Source organism: Oratosquilla oratoria, chromosome 4 (genome assembly GCF_046742065.1).
Source record: "Oratosquilla oratoria isolate Oo_2021 chromosome 4, ASM4674206v1, whole genome shotgun sequence".
Classification (NCBI taxonomy): Eukaryota; Metazoa; Arthropoda; class Malacostraca; order Stomatopoda; family Squillidae; genus Oratosquilla; species Oratosquilla oratoria.
In genome coordinates this window covers 28431619-28449946 of record NC_134780.1, presented here as the reverse complement: position 1 = coordinate 28449946, position 18328 = coordinate 28431619, and the positions used below count along the sequence as shown (strand labels likewise).

General features: G+C 40.2%; 1 protein-coding gene across 1 annotated transcript in view; it reads right to left on the bottom strand.

Annotated features, from left to right (window-relative positions):
- The window catches only part of cpa (F-actin-capping protein subunit alpha), a 33062-nt gene extending 15313 nt beyond the window's left edge, over positions 1–17749 (bottom strand). The window contains exons 1-4 of the mRNA XM_076183780.1: positions 17653–17749; positions 7480–7543; positions 3124–3347; positions 260–438 (exon numbers count right to left, since the gene is read on the bottom strand). Of these exons, the coding sequence (XP_076039895.1) occupies positions 260–438; positions 3124–3347; positions 7480–7543; positions 17653–17694 (509 nt within the window). The 5' untranslated portion in view covers positions 17695–17749. The remainder of the gene's footprint in view (positions 1–259; positions 439–3123; positions 3348–7479; positions 7544–17652) is intronic.
- Between the last annotated feature and the right edge of the window lie 579 nt (positions 17750–18328).

Here is an 18328-nt window from a genome sequence, read left to right as displayed (position 1 = left end):
TACAGACTTTTCTTTACATGGTATTAAGTGTTATTTTGCAATGCCATGCGAATGTCAAAATGTGTCTGCATAATGACAAAAGAGAGGCTGTTCTACTAACAAGGTTACATATTTCTAATCCTTAGGTCGACTAGCAACTGTTATGTGAAAGTCAAAATGTGTCTGAATAATGACACAAAAGAGAGGCTGTTCTACTAACAAGGTTATATATTTCTAATCCAAAAGCTGACTAGCGACTCTGTGCAAGATGTTTACTCACCAATAATTTCTAGGCTGAAACTGATGGTCTTCTATACAGACAGTAAGGGTAACTAAGGAACCCTGGGCTTTGGCAAATACAGCACATACACCATGACTGTAGTGATTCCCCACATATGTTGCCACATGTGATTCTAAGACACTTCGCCATGGTTCACTGGCTGGGTCGGGATCATGCAGCTGGAATGTGCAAACATTACATGAATTTCATATTTCCAGGTAGATGTAGATGTGTAAATACAACTAGGAAAGTAAATACATTAGAAGAGATCAAATAGGATTGAAGCAAGGACCAATGCTGCAATTCTTTTTCCCCCTTTTTCTTTTTTTAACCCCTTCCATACGGTGCCGCACACGTAGGCGTCATGGGGAGCGAGTGTATTCGCGAGGCTGCCATATCGGCGTCTTGATTATATTTATTGTAGTCGCCCCTCCATAATGACATTCTTTCTAATTCTTTTGTAGTCGCATTTTCTATGGTTATCAAAATTCACGGGTGAAGAGAGAACGATCGATATAAGCGGTGACTATATTTTATGATGCGAGTATTATTACGACACGTCGTACGGCTGGCATTGGCTGCTGCCACCGAGATCTAAGTCCATGACGCCTACGTGTGCGGCACCGTATGGAAGGGGTTAATGTCTCTTATGGGGAATATCTACTACACTGTGGGGAGTAGCCAAGTTCTGGATCATTGTTGAAACATAAAATTGGTCACTCCAACTTTAAGAGAACTCTAGGAGGGGAAATAGAGTCCTTTATTTATTTTTTATTTTTTTGGCATCACTTAGGATAAGATACAAAAAGTGGTATCAATAAGTGTTTACATTCCCAAATGTTGTTTTTACATTACAAATGACTCATCTTTAAGGATTTTCACTTATCAAGGTAAGTAATGTAATTAGGGAAATTAACCAGGATGATAATGAAACTAAAATGAGAGGAAGGGATAGCCATGTTACCAAGAATTAACGAAGTAAGTGAACTTACAACCAAATTGAAAGTGTTAAAGAATTTACTTATCTCCCATGAGTCAAAATTCCATACCCTAGAATGAAAATCTAAACAAGAAAAAGCCACAAACCAGGAGCAGAAAGCAAAAAATTATCAAATGAAAAAAGAAAATTCTTTGACAAATGATTGAATTAATTTTCTCAATAACACAAACAAGCATGGTTAGAACAAAATCAAACGAGGGTAAGATCAATGAACTGATGAAGAAAAAAACACACACACACACACACACACACAGTAACACATCTGTGCTCTGGACCTCATCTTTCATTAAGACAATGCCTGGCTATGAACTGTGGCTGTCCCAGATGTAACCAACATCACTAAGCACCTCATACTACTTCTAAGCTACAAGAAGAGGCTGGATGACTGCATTGTGGACAACTGCCCAGGATGTGACACTTCACCCCATACTATTCAACACATGATGGAAGACTGCATTATACACAATCATGCATGCAAGCAACACAACATACACTCCATAAAGGATTTGTCAGGAAACCCCATTTCGGCCGTGGCATTCCTTAGGGAGACGGGACTGCTCGGACAGACTGTCTAGGGAACAACAACATCAACAACTGTGCCCCACATTGGCAATACACAGACAACACTTTCTTTTCTCTAAGTCATCAGATCTTGTTGCTGGATTCTTGGAGGCCAATGAGTCTTCTGCAAGAAAGATCTGGGGCAGCAGAGTGATAGATTGATTGAAAAATAAGAGTGGGATTACATTACATGGAAGAGGACACAATGAAGAAAATCACGAAAGTTTGATTCTTACCAGAATGGAATATGCATCAGTGGTGTGGTCACTACATCTAAAGAAAAATATAAGAAAACTGGAGAGAATATTGAGGGTAGCAAACAAAATTATCTCTAAATGACAAGACATATGAAGAAAGATTGAAATAAGATGGATTTTTCACATTGGAAGAGCAAAGATAGACAACATGATAGTGACATTTAGATTAGGAAAAAAAAGAGGATTTGCTGGTATGTGATGAAAGATCAACAAGTAGTTATAGTACATGAATGGAAAAGCAAACTTGTCTGAATGATGTTAGGAAGGACATTTTCTACATATAAGTGTAGACTCGTGGAACGAGTTGGATGAAAATGTAATCCAGGCCAACAACATGTAAGAATTTGATGCAAAGTTTAATCTGAGTACCCTGAGACAGGACCCTATGAGCACAGCTCCAATCCTATATACAATAAGTAGGTAAACACACACATATATGCACACATAGAGACAAATGATAGGTTCTGGTGGTCCTGTAAGATGGGCAATGAAGCTGGCCATTTTCAAAACCCATCAACCCCTTCACTTCCATCACGAGATGCCGATCTGAGCAGCTGATGCTCGATCTCCAGACTAGGCCCAAGATCTCTCTACTAAATTCAACTATATTTATTACAACTGCACACATAGGTAACTGACAATTGGTGACTGCTCTCCTCTTCAGCAGGTGACATAGAAACCATCTCCCACTGATACAACACAGACAACATTGTAAGTTTAAATTTCTTTCCAGAGAGATCTGTGACAGGTTCCAAGGATTACTACTAACCACTGTCAGGTTGCAGGTTTTCTACATTGTGTAACTCAAGGGAACAATTGCCTGACTACACATACACACATGTATATCAAAGACCTTTACCTCTTACAAGGGATTGGTCAAGTCAAACAACCACATAAAGATAACTCGCACAACCTCCCATTTTATGTAGATAATATGCAATTATCACAAAAGGCAATATACAGCCCTACCTTTCCATACGGAAGAGAAAACATACACATCTATTCTGTTTTAATCTTATGACACACCAATATACAATGCAACTCACCTTAAGTTCTGCTGCTTCTTTACGCAAATGATCAAATTTGAATGAAAGCTTGGCTCTAGGATCAAGAAACCTGCCACCTCCAAGGTCATTGTGTTCTGTTACAAGAGCATAGTGATTTTGACCTTCAAGTTGCACAGGTGTAAGCTGGTCCTTGTTGTACTCCGCAATGGCCCGTGCTGCCCCTTCTCTCAATAATGGGTCATTATTCACTAATGTTCTTACATCTGCAAAGTAATGAAAATTTGATAAAGGAGTGTTCCTATCTTTAACAATGGGATATATTCAGCTTTTCTGTCCACTGGCATAATTTGTGATTTTTTGTTCTGGACAATATTACATTCACCTTGTAACTGATTTCAAACTAGACAGGATTAAAACTATCTTAATCAACTCCTTTGACATGGTGACATAGGCTGCATATATGAAAGATCTTATTACACCTAATGCTATAATTACACTGATCAAACCAATGAAACTTAGTCTCATGGATCAAACAATCTGTTGTCCCGGGTCTCTCTTGCAAGAGACCAAAAACAGCCACCAGACAGGCATAAATATCACAAGAAAAAAATATTCTGAATCTAGAGATAGTGTAGGTCAGTGTAGGAGGAGATGCCCAGTGTCCTCTGTGTGGTGGTTGCATTTAATCCAGTTTGATGATTCTTGGTCAGGCCTATTATTTGTTGGTAACATCTTTCAGTTGGATGGTGTCTAAAATGCAAGCATACTAGTGTGGTTCTTATTTCTATTGAGGTAGATTTTTCTGTGAGGGTTAATGGCCAATAGGGTTCTGGTGGATTAGCGAGTTTGCTGGTCAGTGATGAAGAGCTTGTTTAATAATCTGAGTGTGCATGTATTGTATGGTAGAGGTGGTTGTTGTATAGTGAACCCCTGCCTACCAGTGACTCGCCATTTGGGACCCCACAATATCCATGACTGTTCCCATGATGCTTAATGCATATTTACTATTCCCTTATATGCAAGATCTATGCAACTCAGCACTAGTACCTCAAAAAAATAAATAAAAAAAATAAAAAAATAAATAAATAAAATAAACCTTAAAAATTCTACCCATTTATATACTAAGGGCTTTTTCCCCCTTACCAGGGAGGCAGCCAAAGTCAAAAGACATATACACACCCCCATCCATTACACTCCCCTACACCACCCTTCCTCTCTCTTATCTTAGCTCCTCATGGATGACATGCCTTGCCCACAGCCTTGGGTCAAAAGCAATGCAGCAAGATATAGTACATCCACAGCAAGGCTGCTTCAATCATTGACCCCCTTTCTCTGCCTCTTCATGCATCAAAATAGCAGGTGGGGAGAAATTCCTTTGGGCTGCATCAAAATATTCACACACAACCACTCCCTATCCCCCCCCTCATCCACCACCCACTCCCTTGAATCACATTATCATCTATACACAGCCGTTCTCCACTCACCCCTATCTCTCACCTTCTCCCTTTCCTGCTCAACAGACATACCCTCCTGCTCAGCTCCCTTTCACCCCATCCATCTCATCTCATCCTAGGTTGGCCCCTCAGTTCACTCTATCCACCTCTGCCTTCTACACCTCTTTTACTGATCTTTCTTCACTATATAACATATAGCATTCCACACCTTCATCCATGTCATTTATATATATGGCAAACATGATCGGAGCCAATACCAAACCTTGAAGGACACCACTTATCATTTCTTCCCAGGTTGAATATTTGTCTGTAATTACTACCCTCATTTTTCTCCCAGTCAAGAAGTCTTCCATCCATTCCAATAATTTTCCTTTAATACCACCTATTGATTCCATTTTTTTTTATAGTTTTTTGTGTGGTACTTTATCAAATGCTTTTTGTAGATCTACAAAAGCACAATTCACCCATCCATCCCTTTCTTGTATTATTTCTATTAGTCTCGAGTGGAAGCAATCAAGTGAAGTTTAGTGTGTGTCTAATGGAGGATAGAGTCCTGGAGGACTGGAGGAGTGCCTGTATAGTTCAGTTTTATAGGGGAAAAGAGGACATGTGATTGTAGTAGTTTTAGAGGGATCAGTTTGTTGAGGCAGAAAAGGGAGGAGTAGAGGTGAAGTAAATGCCTTGGGGAATTAAAAAGTGTCATGAGAAATAGGCATCTGGGAATGGATGCAAAGAGGAGATTATATGAAAGGGTGACTATGCCAATGACACTGTATAGGAAAGAGACTTGGAATTTAAGAGAGCCAGAGAAAAGTTTATATTCTTTGAGATGAAATGCCTGAGAAGTATGGTAGGGGTTACTAGGTTGGATAGAGTGAGAAACAAGGTGAAGAGAGCAGGGGTGGAAAAGGAGATGGCAGACAGGGCTGATGAAAGATTATTGGGATGGTTTGGATACATGGAATGGAGAAAGATTAATGAAAGGGGTGTGGAAGGCAGAGGTGGATGGAATGAACTTGAGGGGATGACCAAGGATGAGATGGATGGATGGATGGGGTGAAATGGGCTCTGAGCATGAGGACATGGTCTTGAGCAAGAAGGGGAAAAGGCAGGGGACAAGGGTGAATGGGGAATGACAGTGGATGATACTTTGAAGCAAGGAGGGCAGGGGGTTGAAGATTGGGATGAGGGAGTGGTTGCGTGTGGATATTTTGATGCAACCTGAAGGGATTTCCCCCAATCTTCTCTAATTTCCACATGAGGGGATGGAAAGGGGGGGGGGATTGTTAATTGAGTGAAGCAGCCTTGCTGTAGATATGCTGTATCTTGCTGCACTCCTTGTGACCCAGGGGGGCAGTGGGCAGGATACAGGGATGATCCATCATCCACAGGGAACTAAGATGAAAGGGAGGCAAAGTTGAGGGATGGAAGTGGAATGGGTAGAAGTGGGTTTATGCCTTTTGACTTGGCTACCTCCCTTATATGAGGAAAAAAAAACAAAAAAAACTTGGTATATAGATAGTAGATTCTTTAATATATTCAAATTTTGTGTAAATTATTTAAAAGTAATGTAATAATGTCATTTGAATACTATTACCATTAAGGACTCAGACCATGTAGAGGGAGACCTCAATTTCACATACAAGATACAAGGTGATTTCTTTTTATCATTATTATTTTGTTTTCAAACTGTGAAAAAAAAGAGCTTCTATGCCACAAAATATGGTCCTTGCTTCCCTCACTCTACAGTTCACCTCTACCCAAACTCCATTCCTTGCTTCATAAGACCCTAAATAATTAAAACTATCCACTTCCTCTAATCTCTCGCCTTAAAGACTTATCTCCAAGTTACTGTCTTCCTCATCCCTTTTACATCTTATATCACTGTTTTTACACACATTTACTTTTAACTACATTGACATTTCTCCCAAAACACTCTAAGCACTTATTAAAAATCTACACTCTTCTATCAGGCACACATGAACTTACAAAAACACCCATCTCCCTTCCCAGTTTCACTTTCATCCACATTAATCTTTAAGAAACTTCCACTTCACCACACACTTTCCTATCTCCTCACTTACTAGAAGACCCACCCTTTCCCTCCCTTGTCCTCTCTTCACTTCATTCACAAACTCAAAATCACCCCACCCTTTCAACTCAGTTTCACTTAATGCTAACACATCAATCTTCCTTCTTATAAACATACTATCTCTTCCCTTTTATGCTCACCTGTACCCTACCATGCACATTAAAATACCCAAAGCTTAGGATTCTGGTTGGAAAACTTCTAACAGACCCTCTTATGCTTTGACTTTTTGTAGGAATGGTGTTACAGAGAGCAGGACACCTAGTTCCATCACTGTCCCATTTTAGCTGTCTTTTATGACACAAGTGGGAAAACTCGGTAGTACTATTTTTTTCTTCCCTCTACCATGGTGGACTCATTCAGGTAAAGTAGGTACACACACACAACATACAAAAATAACAAAAACAACTAATTAAAAAAATAAATCATAATATTTAAGGAAACTTGAGAATATGTGGCGGTCCTAAAACAGGTAGCCCTGAGGGGTTGACACGCAAGTCTTCAGACTGGCCCCAAGATATCTATCAACTGTATTTCTTATCTTTTCACAAATGGAATCTGACAGCCAGCAATTCTTCCACTCCTTTTACTACATTCAACTGGTGACATACAAAAAGTCCCACACCAACACAATTTTTTTTTTCCCTAGAGATTGGTGGGAGGACATGAGGACTTTCACCAGGCATTGTGGGACTATGGATTTTCCATTTATTGAAACTTGAGGCAACAATTACCATTATGAAATACTAATAATAACCACAACATATAAACATTAGAAAAAAGTCAACCATCAAATATTTAAGATTTTTTTTTGGTTTGAGCAAAAGTCCTGGCTAAGAGCCAAATACTTACCATTAAATACTTCATTAAATTCTCCTGGAGGTGAATGAAGAATGAAATCTGATGCAATTCTAGTCTGCAAAGAAAAGAAAAACAATACAATGCTATACAATACACAAGACTGATGGAACTCTACATTTTATTAGTTTGATAACTTTTCCAAATTCCACTTCATTTTCACAGATGTTTGAAGACAAATCATAAATAATGAAAAGTAGCTTCACAAATAATTTTTGAGCAAATTTCACTGACTACATGCAACCTCCACTACAACCAGCAATGATCAAATGGCCCTAGACCTCTATGGGAAGAAATTTTGCACCATCATCAGTATTATATCTGTGTGGTTCTATTTACATGTCACCAGCTACCAACAGCAGTAGCAGCATCTGCTGCAGGTGGATGAAAACAAGATTGGAAGAGATGCCAAGAACGAAGAGGTAGGGAAAAAAAAAAAAAAAAAAAAAAAAAAAAAAAAAAAAAAAGAAAAAAAAAAAAAAAAAAAAAAAAAAAAAAAAGGACAAGGAGGAGGGGGAAAAGAGACAGGAAGAGGGGGAATAGAGGGGGGAGGGGGAGAGGGAGAAAGAGAGGGGGAGTGGGGGGGGAGAAAGAGAGGGGGAGTGGGGGGGGAGATACTCCCTCACCCCCCACATTGCCCCACCCACTCCCTTCCATGCATCACAGCATCATCCATACACAACCATTTTCCATTCACCCCTATCTCCTGTCTTCTCCCTTCCTTCCTCAACAGACATCCCCCTCTTCCCCAATGCCCATTTTACCCCATCCATCTCATCTTTGGTTGCCCCCTCATGTTCACTCCTTCCACACCGCTTTTACTAATTTCTTCATTCATTCTTTCCATGTGTCCAAACCATCCCAATATTTTCATCAACCCTATCTCCCAACTCCTTTTCCACCCCCCTCTCCTCCTCATTTCTCACTCTATCCAACTTAGTAACACCTACCATACCTCTCAGGCATCTCATCTCACACATCTAAACTCAGTGTTGTCACTGTGATCTATTCCAGTGCCCACAAATGAAAAAGATTTTTACCACAAAATTCCCACAAGGAAATCTGGATGTCCACATTTTTTCCTACAAGAAGAAATTATCATATACACAAATAAGTTCACTGCAACATATCATTTGCTCACAAAACATCGCATGTGAGCAAATTTCTCCCACAAATTTGTGGAAAATTCCCACAAAATAGCATCAGTGTCCAAACTCCTCTTTTATGTTCCATGCTTCTGCGCCATACAGTGTTGTTGGCACAATCACTCCTTCATACAATCTCCTCTTAGCATCCATTCCCAAATGTCTATTCCTCATTACACTTTTTAATCCACCAAGGCATTTACTCACTTCTCTCAATCTACATTCTATCTTCATCTCCACCTGTCCCTTTCCTGCCACATTTGCACCCAAGTATCTAAAACTATCCACTTCTTCCAGTCTCTCTCCCTTAATGCTCACTTCGTCTGCTGCCACTTTCACCCATTGTACATCTCATCACCTTACTTTTACCCACATTTATCTTTAACTTCCTTCTTTCACACACTCTCCCAAACTCTGTCACTAACTTCCTTAATCCCTCCTCTGGTCCTGCCACAAGCAGTGTCATTAGCAAACAACTGGTTTATCTCCCACTTTTCTCCATTTTCTTTAACCATCTCCAATCCCAGGCCCATTACCCTTGCCTCACCTCTCGCACCACCCCATCCATGTATAAACTGAACAGCCAAGGTGACATAACACATCCCTGGCAAAGTACCACCATTACCTCAAACCACTCACTCTCCATTTCTGATTCTAACACAGACTCTACTTCTCTTGTAAAAACTTGACTACCCTTAACAGCTTTTATCCCATATATCTGCAATACCTCCCACAATGCCTTCCTGTTTACCCTGTCATAAGCTGTTCCCAAATCCATAAAGACCCAAAAAACACCCTTACCATTTCCTAAAGCTTTCTCATATATATGCCTTACCACAAAAATCTGATCCATGGAATCCCTACCTGTCCTAAACCCACACTGTTCCTCTTCAAATCCTTCAATAAATTCCGCATGGAACACAAGAGTCACCATCCTAGAACCCCCAGATATTATTCTTTCAAATGTAGATGGCATACCATTCCCAATTGTTGGTAAATTTTCCCAAGACATTAGCTTCAAATATTAGAGGTCCCATTCCAGTTACCATCTACATAGCTGATGTTCACTTTCCTGCTGATATCCTCATAGGCTTACAACTGATAAAGCAATATAATTATTTATCCTGTTCAACATGGTACCATTTATGTCATTTCCTTCCTGCATTGCCATCAACAACTCCTCATACTGTAAATCAGGTTCACATAACCAAGCAGACACAAGCAGACCATGACTTCTTGCCTGTTACCTGTACTCCCTCCATTCAACTTCACTTCATCACATGAGGATGCACCAGTCGCTAGTACGGATTGTTCCACCACCTCCATACAACAGAGTTCCTAGAGCTCAACACTCCAAACCCTCCCCAAGACGCTACCTCTTCCACTTTACTGACAGCTGTGGACATGCATTCCAAATATAAAAGATGTACTAACTCCTCCCACATGTTCAAATCAGCTAAACTCAGGACTAAACACCCATTAAATACCATTCGTGTTTCAATGACTGAGGAAAAATTCTTGTCCCTTATAGAGGAATTCAACATCAAATCCACTCGTCTCATAAGTGTTATCTACAAACACACTCACACAGTGCTCACCGACCCAAAGACACTGTTTCCTCATGAGTATACAGATACACCTATGAGTTTTTAAAGGCCCAGACATCTATGTACTCTGTATGCCAGAAATTTGCTGTGTCAATGGCATTATCCTCCTTTCAGCCAGCTCAATGTCAAAGAAAGGTCACACATGCATTTTGATTGCCATGACACTAATGCACCTCTCCTTCTCACAGCTGGTACCAACATCTGCGATTCTGAACTATATCCCTCACGCATCAAAGTCATGGATGAACAATTCCCTACTTCTCAAGTTTGTATCACAACATCCAATGTGCCCATGGCACAGGAACCCAATGATACACCACATTTCAACCCTATACACTTCCCTGATGCACAAGTATACTTGATTGCCACTCCAGGTAAACCCCTTGGAGTTACTAACCTTGTTCAGCATCCTATACCCATTCGTGAGAACTCCAAATTGTGTTACATTCCCCCATACAGAGTGCCACACAGTAAACACATGACTGTAGATAACCTTATCCAAGACACGATTGCTCAGGACATCATTGAACCATCAATCAGTGTATGGAATTTCCCTCTCTTTGTTGTCCCTACACACTGTGGTTCCTTCTGCCAGTAGTAAACTTCTGGGAATTAAATAAACTATGCCAGATGGACACCCCCATCCCTGTATTGCAAGACCTCTTACACTCTGTGAAAACAATGCAGTGTTCATGACATTGGGCCTTATGTCGAGATATTTCCAGATTTCCCTTGCTCCACAGTCTAGAACCATGACAGTGTTTAGCACCCCCACAGGACGCTATAATTTCAAATGACTAGCTATGGGTTTTATTTCAGTTCCTTCTGTATTCACATGTCTTATGCACGGAGTCCTTGCAGTTCTCATAGGGGATTCTGTGTTTATGTACCTCAATGATTGATCACCTCTTCAAAATCAGTGAATAATTACAAACTCTTAATATTGTCTTCTCATGATTAGCAAAAACAGGCTTCAAACTGAAGCTTAAAAAGTGCTCCTTCCTTCAGAAAGAAATATGCTTCTTTGAGCACATCCTTAACTCGTAAGGAATTTTAACCTCGTAGGACAAGGTCAAGGCAGTCATTCATTTTTCATGCTCTACTTCTGTTGACCACAAACATTCATTACTAGGCCTGTTGGGTTTTTACTGATGATACATTCAAAGTCACGTTGGTATAGCAGCACTATTAATTTTGCAACTTAAGGACACTCTCTTCAATTGGACACCTGACCAAGAGAAAGCCATTAATGACTTAAAGCAACCCTTAGCCATGGCACCTGTCCTTGCTTTTCCACACCACTAGCTTCCTTTCACATTATACAGATGTGTCCTACAGTGGACTCTTGCCATACATTCAACAAACACAAACAAAATTGCTCAGTCACAGACATTGAAATATTAGCCTTCAAACACTTCAAAGTGATCATCCTTGGTTATGACAAATAAATCTACATGACTACCAATTACAAGTGTCCTTTACTTTTTGTTTAGTATAATGAAATAGTATATGTGCATAAAAGAAAGAAAAAAGAAAAAGTATCAAAACACTGATGCAGGCACCTCACATATCCACTCATGCCTCATGACGCCTACATATTGAAGGGGTTAAAATGTAGTTGTGATTGAGTGACCCCCATATTCTGTGTACTGGCTTGATCATATATTCTATGGTTACTAATATTTGACACTACCTCTGACCCAGGGCAGTGGACAAGATGCAGGGATGACCCATCATCCAGGAGCTGCCAAGATAAGAGGGAGGGTGGAGGGTGGAAGGGAGTGGAGTGTATTCGGGATGGAATGGGTGGGAGTGGTTATTATGCCTTTTTCTCTTTGGCTACCTCCCTTGTAAGGAGGAAAAAGCCTATGGTATATGTATGCGCTAATATTCACAGTGAGAGAGATTGAGTAATACAGCTGTAGCCTTATATTTTTTAATGCGAGTATTGTGATGTATCATCGAATCCTCGTACACCAGGCCTGCAAGAATATGACTCGTATTGAGGAGGTTAATAGAATAATTTTAGTTTAGTTCCCCCCCAAATATTTTTTCTATGCATCATATATTATCATGTGACTTCGCCACCTAAAAAATCCCATTTCCACAAAGATGGAAACTAGTATTAGCAATGTTAACACCACATCTAATTACATTAGAGTAATCTGTTTAACTGAGAAAGAAAAGGAGCACGAGTACCAGGGGAAGCCGAGAGAAATATGGGAGGTGGTTAAGGAGGAATGGGGGGATTTCATGGAAGGAGTGACAAGGTATGCAAAGATGGTATGTGGAACAAGGAGGATGGGAGGGGATAAGGGAATAGAAGGGAGGGCAGTGAGTGGTGGGATGATAAAGTGAAGAAAGTAGTAAAAGAGAAGTGACCATTCAGGGACTGGTTGCAAAGTAGGATGAGAGAAATTTAAGAGAAGTAGTTCAAAGAAAAAAGAAGGGAAGCAAAAAGGAGATCAAATGTAAAATGAAAGAGTATGACAAACTTCTGAAAGTAATAAAAGGATGTTTTGGAAAGAAGTTAAGTGAAGAAGGAGAGGAGAGTCAAGTAGAGAAGAAAAGGCAAAAGATGCATATGAACAGATGTTAACAGAGGAGGAGGGAGTAAGGGGAAGGTGGGCAGAGTATTTTAGAAAGTTGTTGAATGTGGAGGAGGATAGGTAGGGACTGGTTAGCAGTGGGAGGTGCTAAGAAAATGGTGATGGGATAGGAAAATGCAGGAGAAATAAGAAAAGATGAAGTGCAAGTAGTTATATGGATGTCACGCAGTGTCTGAAGAAGAGAGGTACAGTAACAGACTGGTTAGTGAGGTTGTTTAATGCGGGTCTAAAGGTGGGTAGAATGCTGGAGGAGTGCCTGTATAATTCCACTGTACAAGGAAAAGGGGACAAACAAGTGTGGTGGTTTCAGGAGGATCAGTTTGTTGGGTGTGGTTGGATGGGAGGATTGGGAGAGGAACAGAGGAGGTAATTAGTGAGGAACAGTGTGGGTTTGGGATGAATGAGGGTTATGTGGATCAGATGTGTGAGAAAACTTTGGCTAAGGGTGGGGGTGTCTTTTGGGTCTTTATGGATTTGGAAAAGGCTTATGACAGGGTGGACAGTGGGGCACTATGGGAGGTTTTGCAGATATGTGGGACTAGGGGAGGGCTATAGGGGGTGCTCAGTTTTTATGAGAGTGATGGGGCCTGTGTTAGAATTGGAAATGGAGACAGTGAGTGGTTTGAAGTAAAGGTAGGATTAAGGCAAGAATGTGTCATGTTGCCATGGCTGTTCAATGTGTACATGGATGGGGTGGTGTGGGAGAGAGAAGGCATGTGTGATGGGTGGACTGGAGATGGTTAAAGAAAATGGAGAAAAGTTGGAGGTGAGCCAGTTGTTGTTGTTTACAGGTGACACTGTGCTTGTGGCAGGGTCAGAGGAGGGTTTAAGGGAGTTACTGACTGAGTTTGGGAGGTGTGCAATGAGAGAAAGTTGAAGGTAAATGTGGGTGAAAGTCATGAGATGTACAAGGGAGAGGATGGCAGTGAGTTGGATGCGAGTCTTATGGGGGGAGGCTGGAAAAGTGGAAAGCTTTAGGTGTTTGGGGTCACATGTGGTGGGAGAGGGAAGAGTGGGGGTGGAAATAAACTATAGACTGAGAGAAGCAAGTAAATACCTTGGGGGACTAAAAAGTATCATGAGAAATAGGCATTCGGGAGTGGATGCAGGGAGGAGACTGTATGTAAGGGTGATTGTGCTGAAAACACTGTGTGGAGCAGAAACATGGGATTTAAAAGAGTCAGAAGAGTTTAGATATGTTTGAGATGAAGTGTCTGAAAGGTATGGTGGGGGTTACAAGGTCTGATGGAGTGAGAAATAAGGAGGTGAGGAGGAGAACAGGAGTGGTAGGGAAGATGGCAGATGGAGCTGATGAAACAGAATTGGGATGGTTTGGACACATGGAAAGAATGAGTGAAGAAAGATTAGTAAGAGGTGTGGAAGGTGGAGGTGGAGGGAGTAAACTCGAGAGGGTGACTGAGGATGAAATGAATGGACAGGGTGAAAGGGACATTGAGCAAGAGGGGAATGTCTGTTAAGCACAGGAACATAACCATAACCATAAGGAACATAAGATAGGACACTGCAAGAGACCACAAGGCCTACACTAGGCAGTTCCATGTCCATCCATAAAGTCATCTAACCTTCTCTTCAAACAATTAATAGTTTCAGTGTTCACTACATGGTTACTAAGTCTATTCCATTCATTGACCACTCTACTGGTAATCCAGTTCTTGCCTATTTCATTTTCAAATCTAAATTTCTCCAATTTAAATACATTACTGGGAGTCCTGCCCTGTTGTCTTAATATGATGACCTTGTCTGCATTGCCCTTGTTAAAGCCCTTGATCCAAACACCTCTATTAGATCACCCCACACTCTGCATCTTTTTTAGTGTAAATTAAAGTGCCTAAACCTGTCCTCGTAAGGTAAATTTCTGAGCCCATGTATCACTTTGGCCATTCTCCTAGGTACTGATTCTAGTGAATTTATATCCATTCTATTGGACAGAGAACAAAACTGTACTGCATAGTCAAGGACGAGTAACTAATGCCAGATAGAATCTGATAACTACCTCTGCATTTTTATTCATAACAATCCTAGCAATGAAACCTAATGATCAGTTAGCTCTATTCCTAGCTCCAATGCACCATTTTCAGGATTTAAGGTCAGGAATTACTAGCACCCAGTCTCTCTTGCACTCAGTTTTCTCTAGAAAGGTGTTATTTAAGCTATATCTGCTTTCTGGGTTCTCATTTTGAGATAATGATATCCATTTGCCATTTCACCAGGTGAAAATTTGATTAAGATATTCCTGCAGCATCCCAGGGCTCATGAAGACTTGTCATCCCAAAATGCCCACATGAAGAATCGTCACCCCAGTGTGCCAAATATAAACAGTGGAATATAGAATATGTTAGGTTAGGTTGAACGAGGGCTATGCTGATTGTCATCAACTTATACAAATGAAGAATCATAAACCCAGGATGGCCCACGTGAAGAACTGTCATGTTGTCAAAGTCTGGGGTAACGATTCTTCATGTGATCCTCCCATTGTCTTCTCCTGACCTGATTTGGCATCTATTTTAGTGTCATCCACAAGGAAGGGAAAGTACAGTAGATGGGGATGAGTGGATGGTGGGGGGAGTGGTTATGTATATTTTGATGCAGCCAAAAGGGATTTCTCCTCATCTTCTGCGTGAGGGAATGAAGAGGGGGGTAGGGTTGCCAACTGAATGAAGTGCCTTTGCTGTGGATGTGCTGTGTCTTGTTGCACTGCTTCTGACCCAGGCCAGTGGGTGGGATACAAGGATGACCTGTCATCCATGAGGAGCGAGGAGCTAATATGAGACTGAAGAAAGGGTGGGGATGGGAGTGGATTGGGTGGGAGTAGGCACTTGCCTTTTGACTTGACTTCCTCCCTTGTAAGGGGGAAAAAGCCCTTGATGTATATAGACAGAATTATATCAAAAGCTATGGGATAACATAAGTTTAACTGGTTTAATTTTGAAAGTCACTCTTTACATATAGAAAATTATATAGTGGAAAAAAAAATCTACTCTAGTATCACACACACATTTTTTACTTTTCTTTTATGCATTTGAAAAATTGGTAATTTTTCAGAAGTGCACACCTATGCAATATAGCACTAGAAAATTAAATATTAATTTTGTAAATTATAATACATCCACAAAATACATTTTTCTTAACAGGAATCAATAACAGAAAAAGTTGCTAAATGAGATACACTTATGAAAGAAGCCACTGGGGCTGCTTAAGATGCCATCTTTGTTTTGATAGATGCAGTGGTCAAAGAAATTATAGTATGATAAAGTCATCTATTCTAACCTAACCTGCATTTAGTAATAAGATACCTATAATTCTATAGGTCATCAGGTTTGTGGTCTTTTTTTTGCCAGAGATATTAGTGGCTGGTTTTGGCATCTGATCGGAATGCGGGATATACAGGAATTGTATAGCCTTAAGAAATGCATGAATCAATAGTACTGTTTTTAAAAATATGTACTATCCAAGGTACCGACAGAAGTACTGAGGGTGGATTCCAGATCCTACGGTCACAGGTCCGTTTAGTAGTGTATTTGCTTTTAGCAGGACTGGACAGACCTGGCGACTCAATCTTATGATCCCGGCTTCTTTCGGTGGTGTATTTACTTTTAGCAATTTTGTTTTATATTTATTTCTGCCAAGAAAAATATATATTTCATTGATGTATTATAATTTACAAAATATTAAATTTTCTAATGCTATATCATGTAGGTATACACTTCTGAAAAAATATTGAAAGAGCAAACAGAGGGAGCACCGTATATCTCCGAGCAAACTTCTTCACCAGTGGACCCCAAGCTCTTCAACAGCCTCCCCAACTACCTGAAGGACATCACATCCTGCTGAGTGGAAGTATTCGAAAGATGGCTGGATACCTTCCTACAAGAAATTGAAGACACACCTCCCATACCATTCTACAGTAATGCATGGGCCCACTTCAACAAGTTGGTGCATCATATACCACTTCACTAGAGGCAACACAGCCAGGGAGTAAGCAACAACAGTTCCTGTAGCTGTGGCAAAGATGCCAAGATCTCCACAAGGTAACATAAGGTATGAGGTAAGGATCTATTTTGATCTATGGAATGGTTACAACAGGTTAGGTTATATTAGGTTACAAGCTTCAAATGCAAGTAAACACTGAATTACTTCTTGCCATACATCAAAAACATCAACTTAAATTTTCAAAATACTACCATGACAGGCACAAAAATGTCAATGAACAAATATCAAACTTCCTACTTCCTAAAACTCAATCTATAAACTACCTTCGATATTTGTCTTCAACATTTTCACCAACTCAAATGTAAATAAACCTTATTTCCATTGCATTCTAACTCCTACTATCCTAACGTATAACCTGTACAAAAGCTTCATTAACAGCATGATACATTAACGGGTATTTTTGCATTGCAAATCATTGTAACTGGTGAATAAAATGTACACTTGACACAGCATTCACGATTGAGAAAGATGTAAACACGACCATCTGCTGTTGACTTTGGCCCAGTAACCAAATTTTGTCTGGTCCGTTCCCCAAATCCGGTTATTATACTGTCCAAATCTTTTGCAATTTCAATTAGATAGGTAATTCAGGTTACTTATCTGGGCTTAATCTGTGTTTAATTTGCCACGCCGGTCTCAACCAATGACATGGGCAGGATACGCCCACGAATTCTATGATGGCAAGGAGACCTATCATGCTGCTTTAATCTATATACAAATGAACATCTACGTATCACAAACTGTTCTGCAAAATTTTACAGGTAAACGTCGTCCGGAAACAATCTTAAACCTTACCTTATCCTCATCTGGGATTTGCTCGTCAAACTCAGTCGCCATGTTGGATTATACTACATCACGACCACCACTTCCGCTAAGAGTTGCCCAGTTCTCACCTATCACCATATATGGTGATTTTGCAAAAAATAATAAGACAATTAAAGGATCACTCAATGGTATTTTTAATCTTTCACTCTAACTGTGTGTTAATTATTCTACCAGCAAAAATAATGTGTATGGAAATTTGGAATATCGTTTTCTCTAAAGACAGTAACAGTTTTCTATGATGTTATCACCCGTGAGTCACGGGACGTGGTGTAACGGGAGAATTCAAGTAAGCCCCACCCACTCCAAACCACACTCTTGAAACACAAACTATTATAAGTCCTGTGACAATCAGAATATATGAAAAATAAAATAAAAATTATATTCATATCGACGATGATAGATTAGAAAACTCCATAATATTTTTCATTGACTGTTTTTACTGTTGACGTAATCGAAAGCGTGCTGGTCTTGCATTAATTTAGTTATGGGTTCGAATCCCGCACTACTCTGCGATTCCCAGCAGTGACTGTTACCTGTCCCAACAGTCCCGACACACACACACACACACACACACACACACACACACACACACACACACACACACACACACACACACACACACACACATTTACACGGCTCGGTGGCG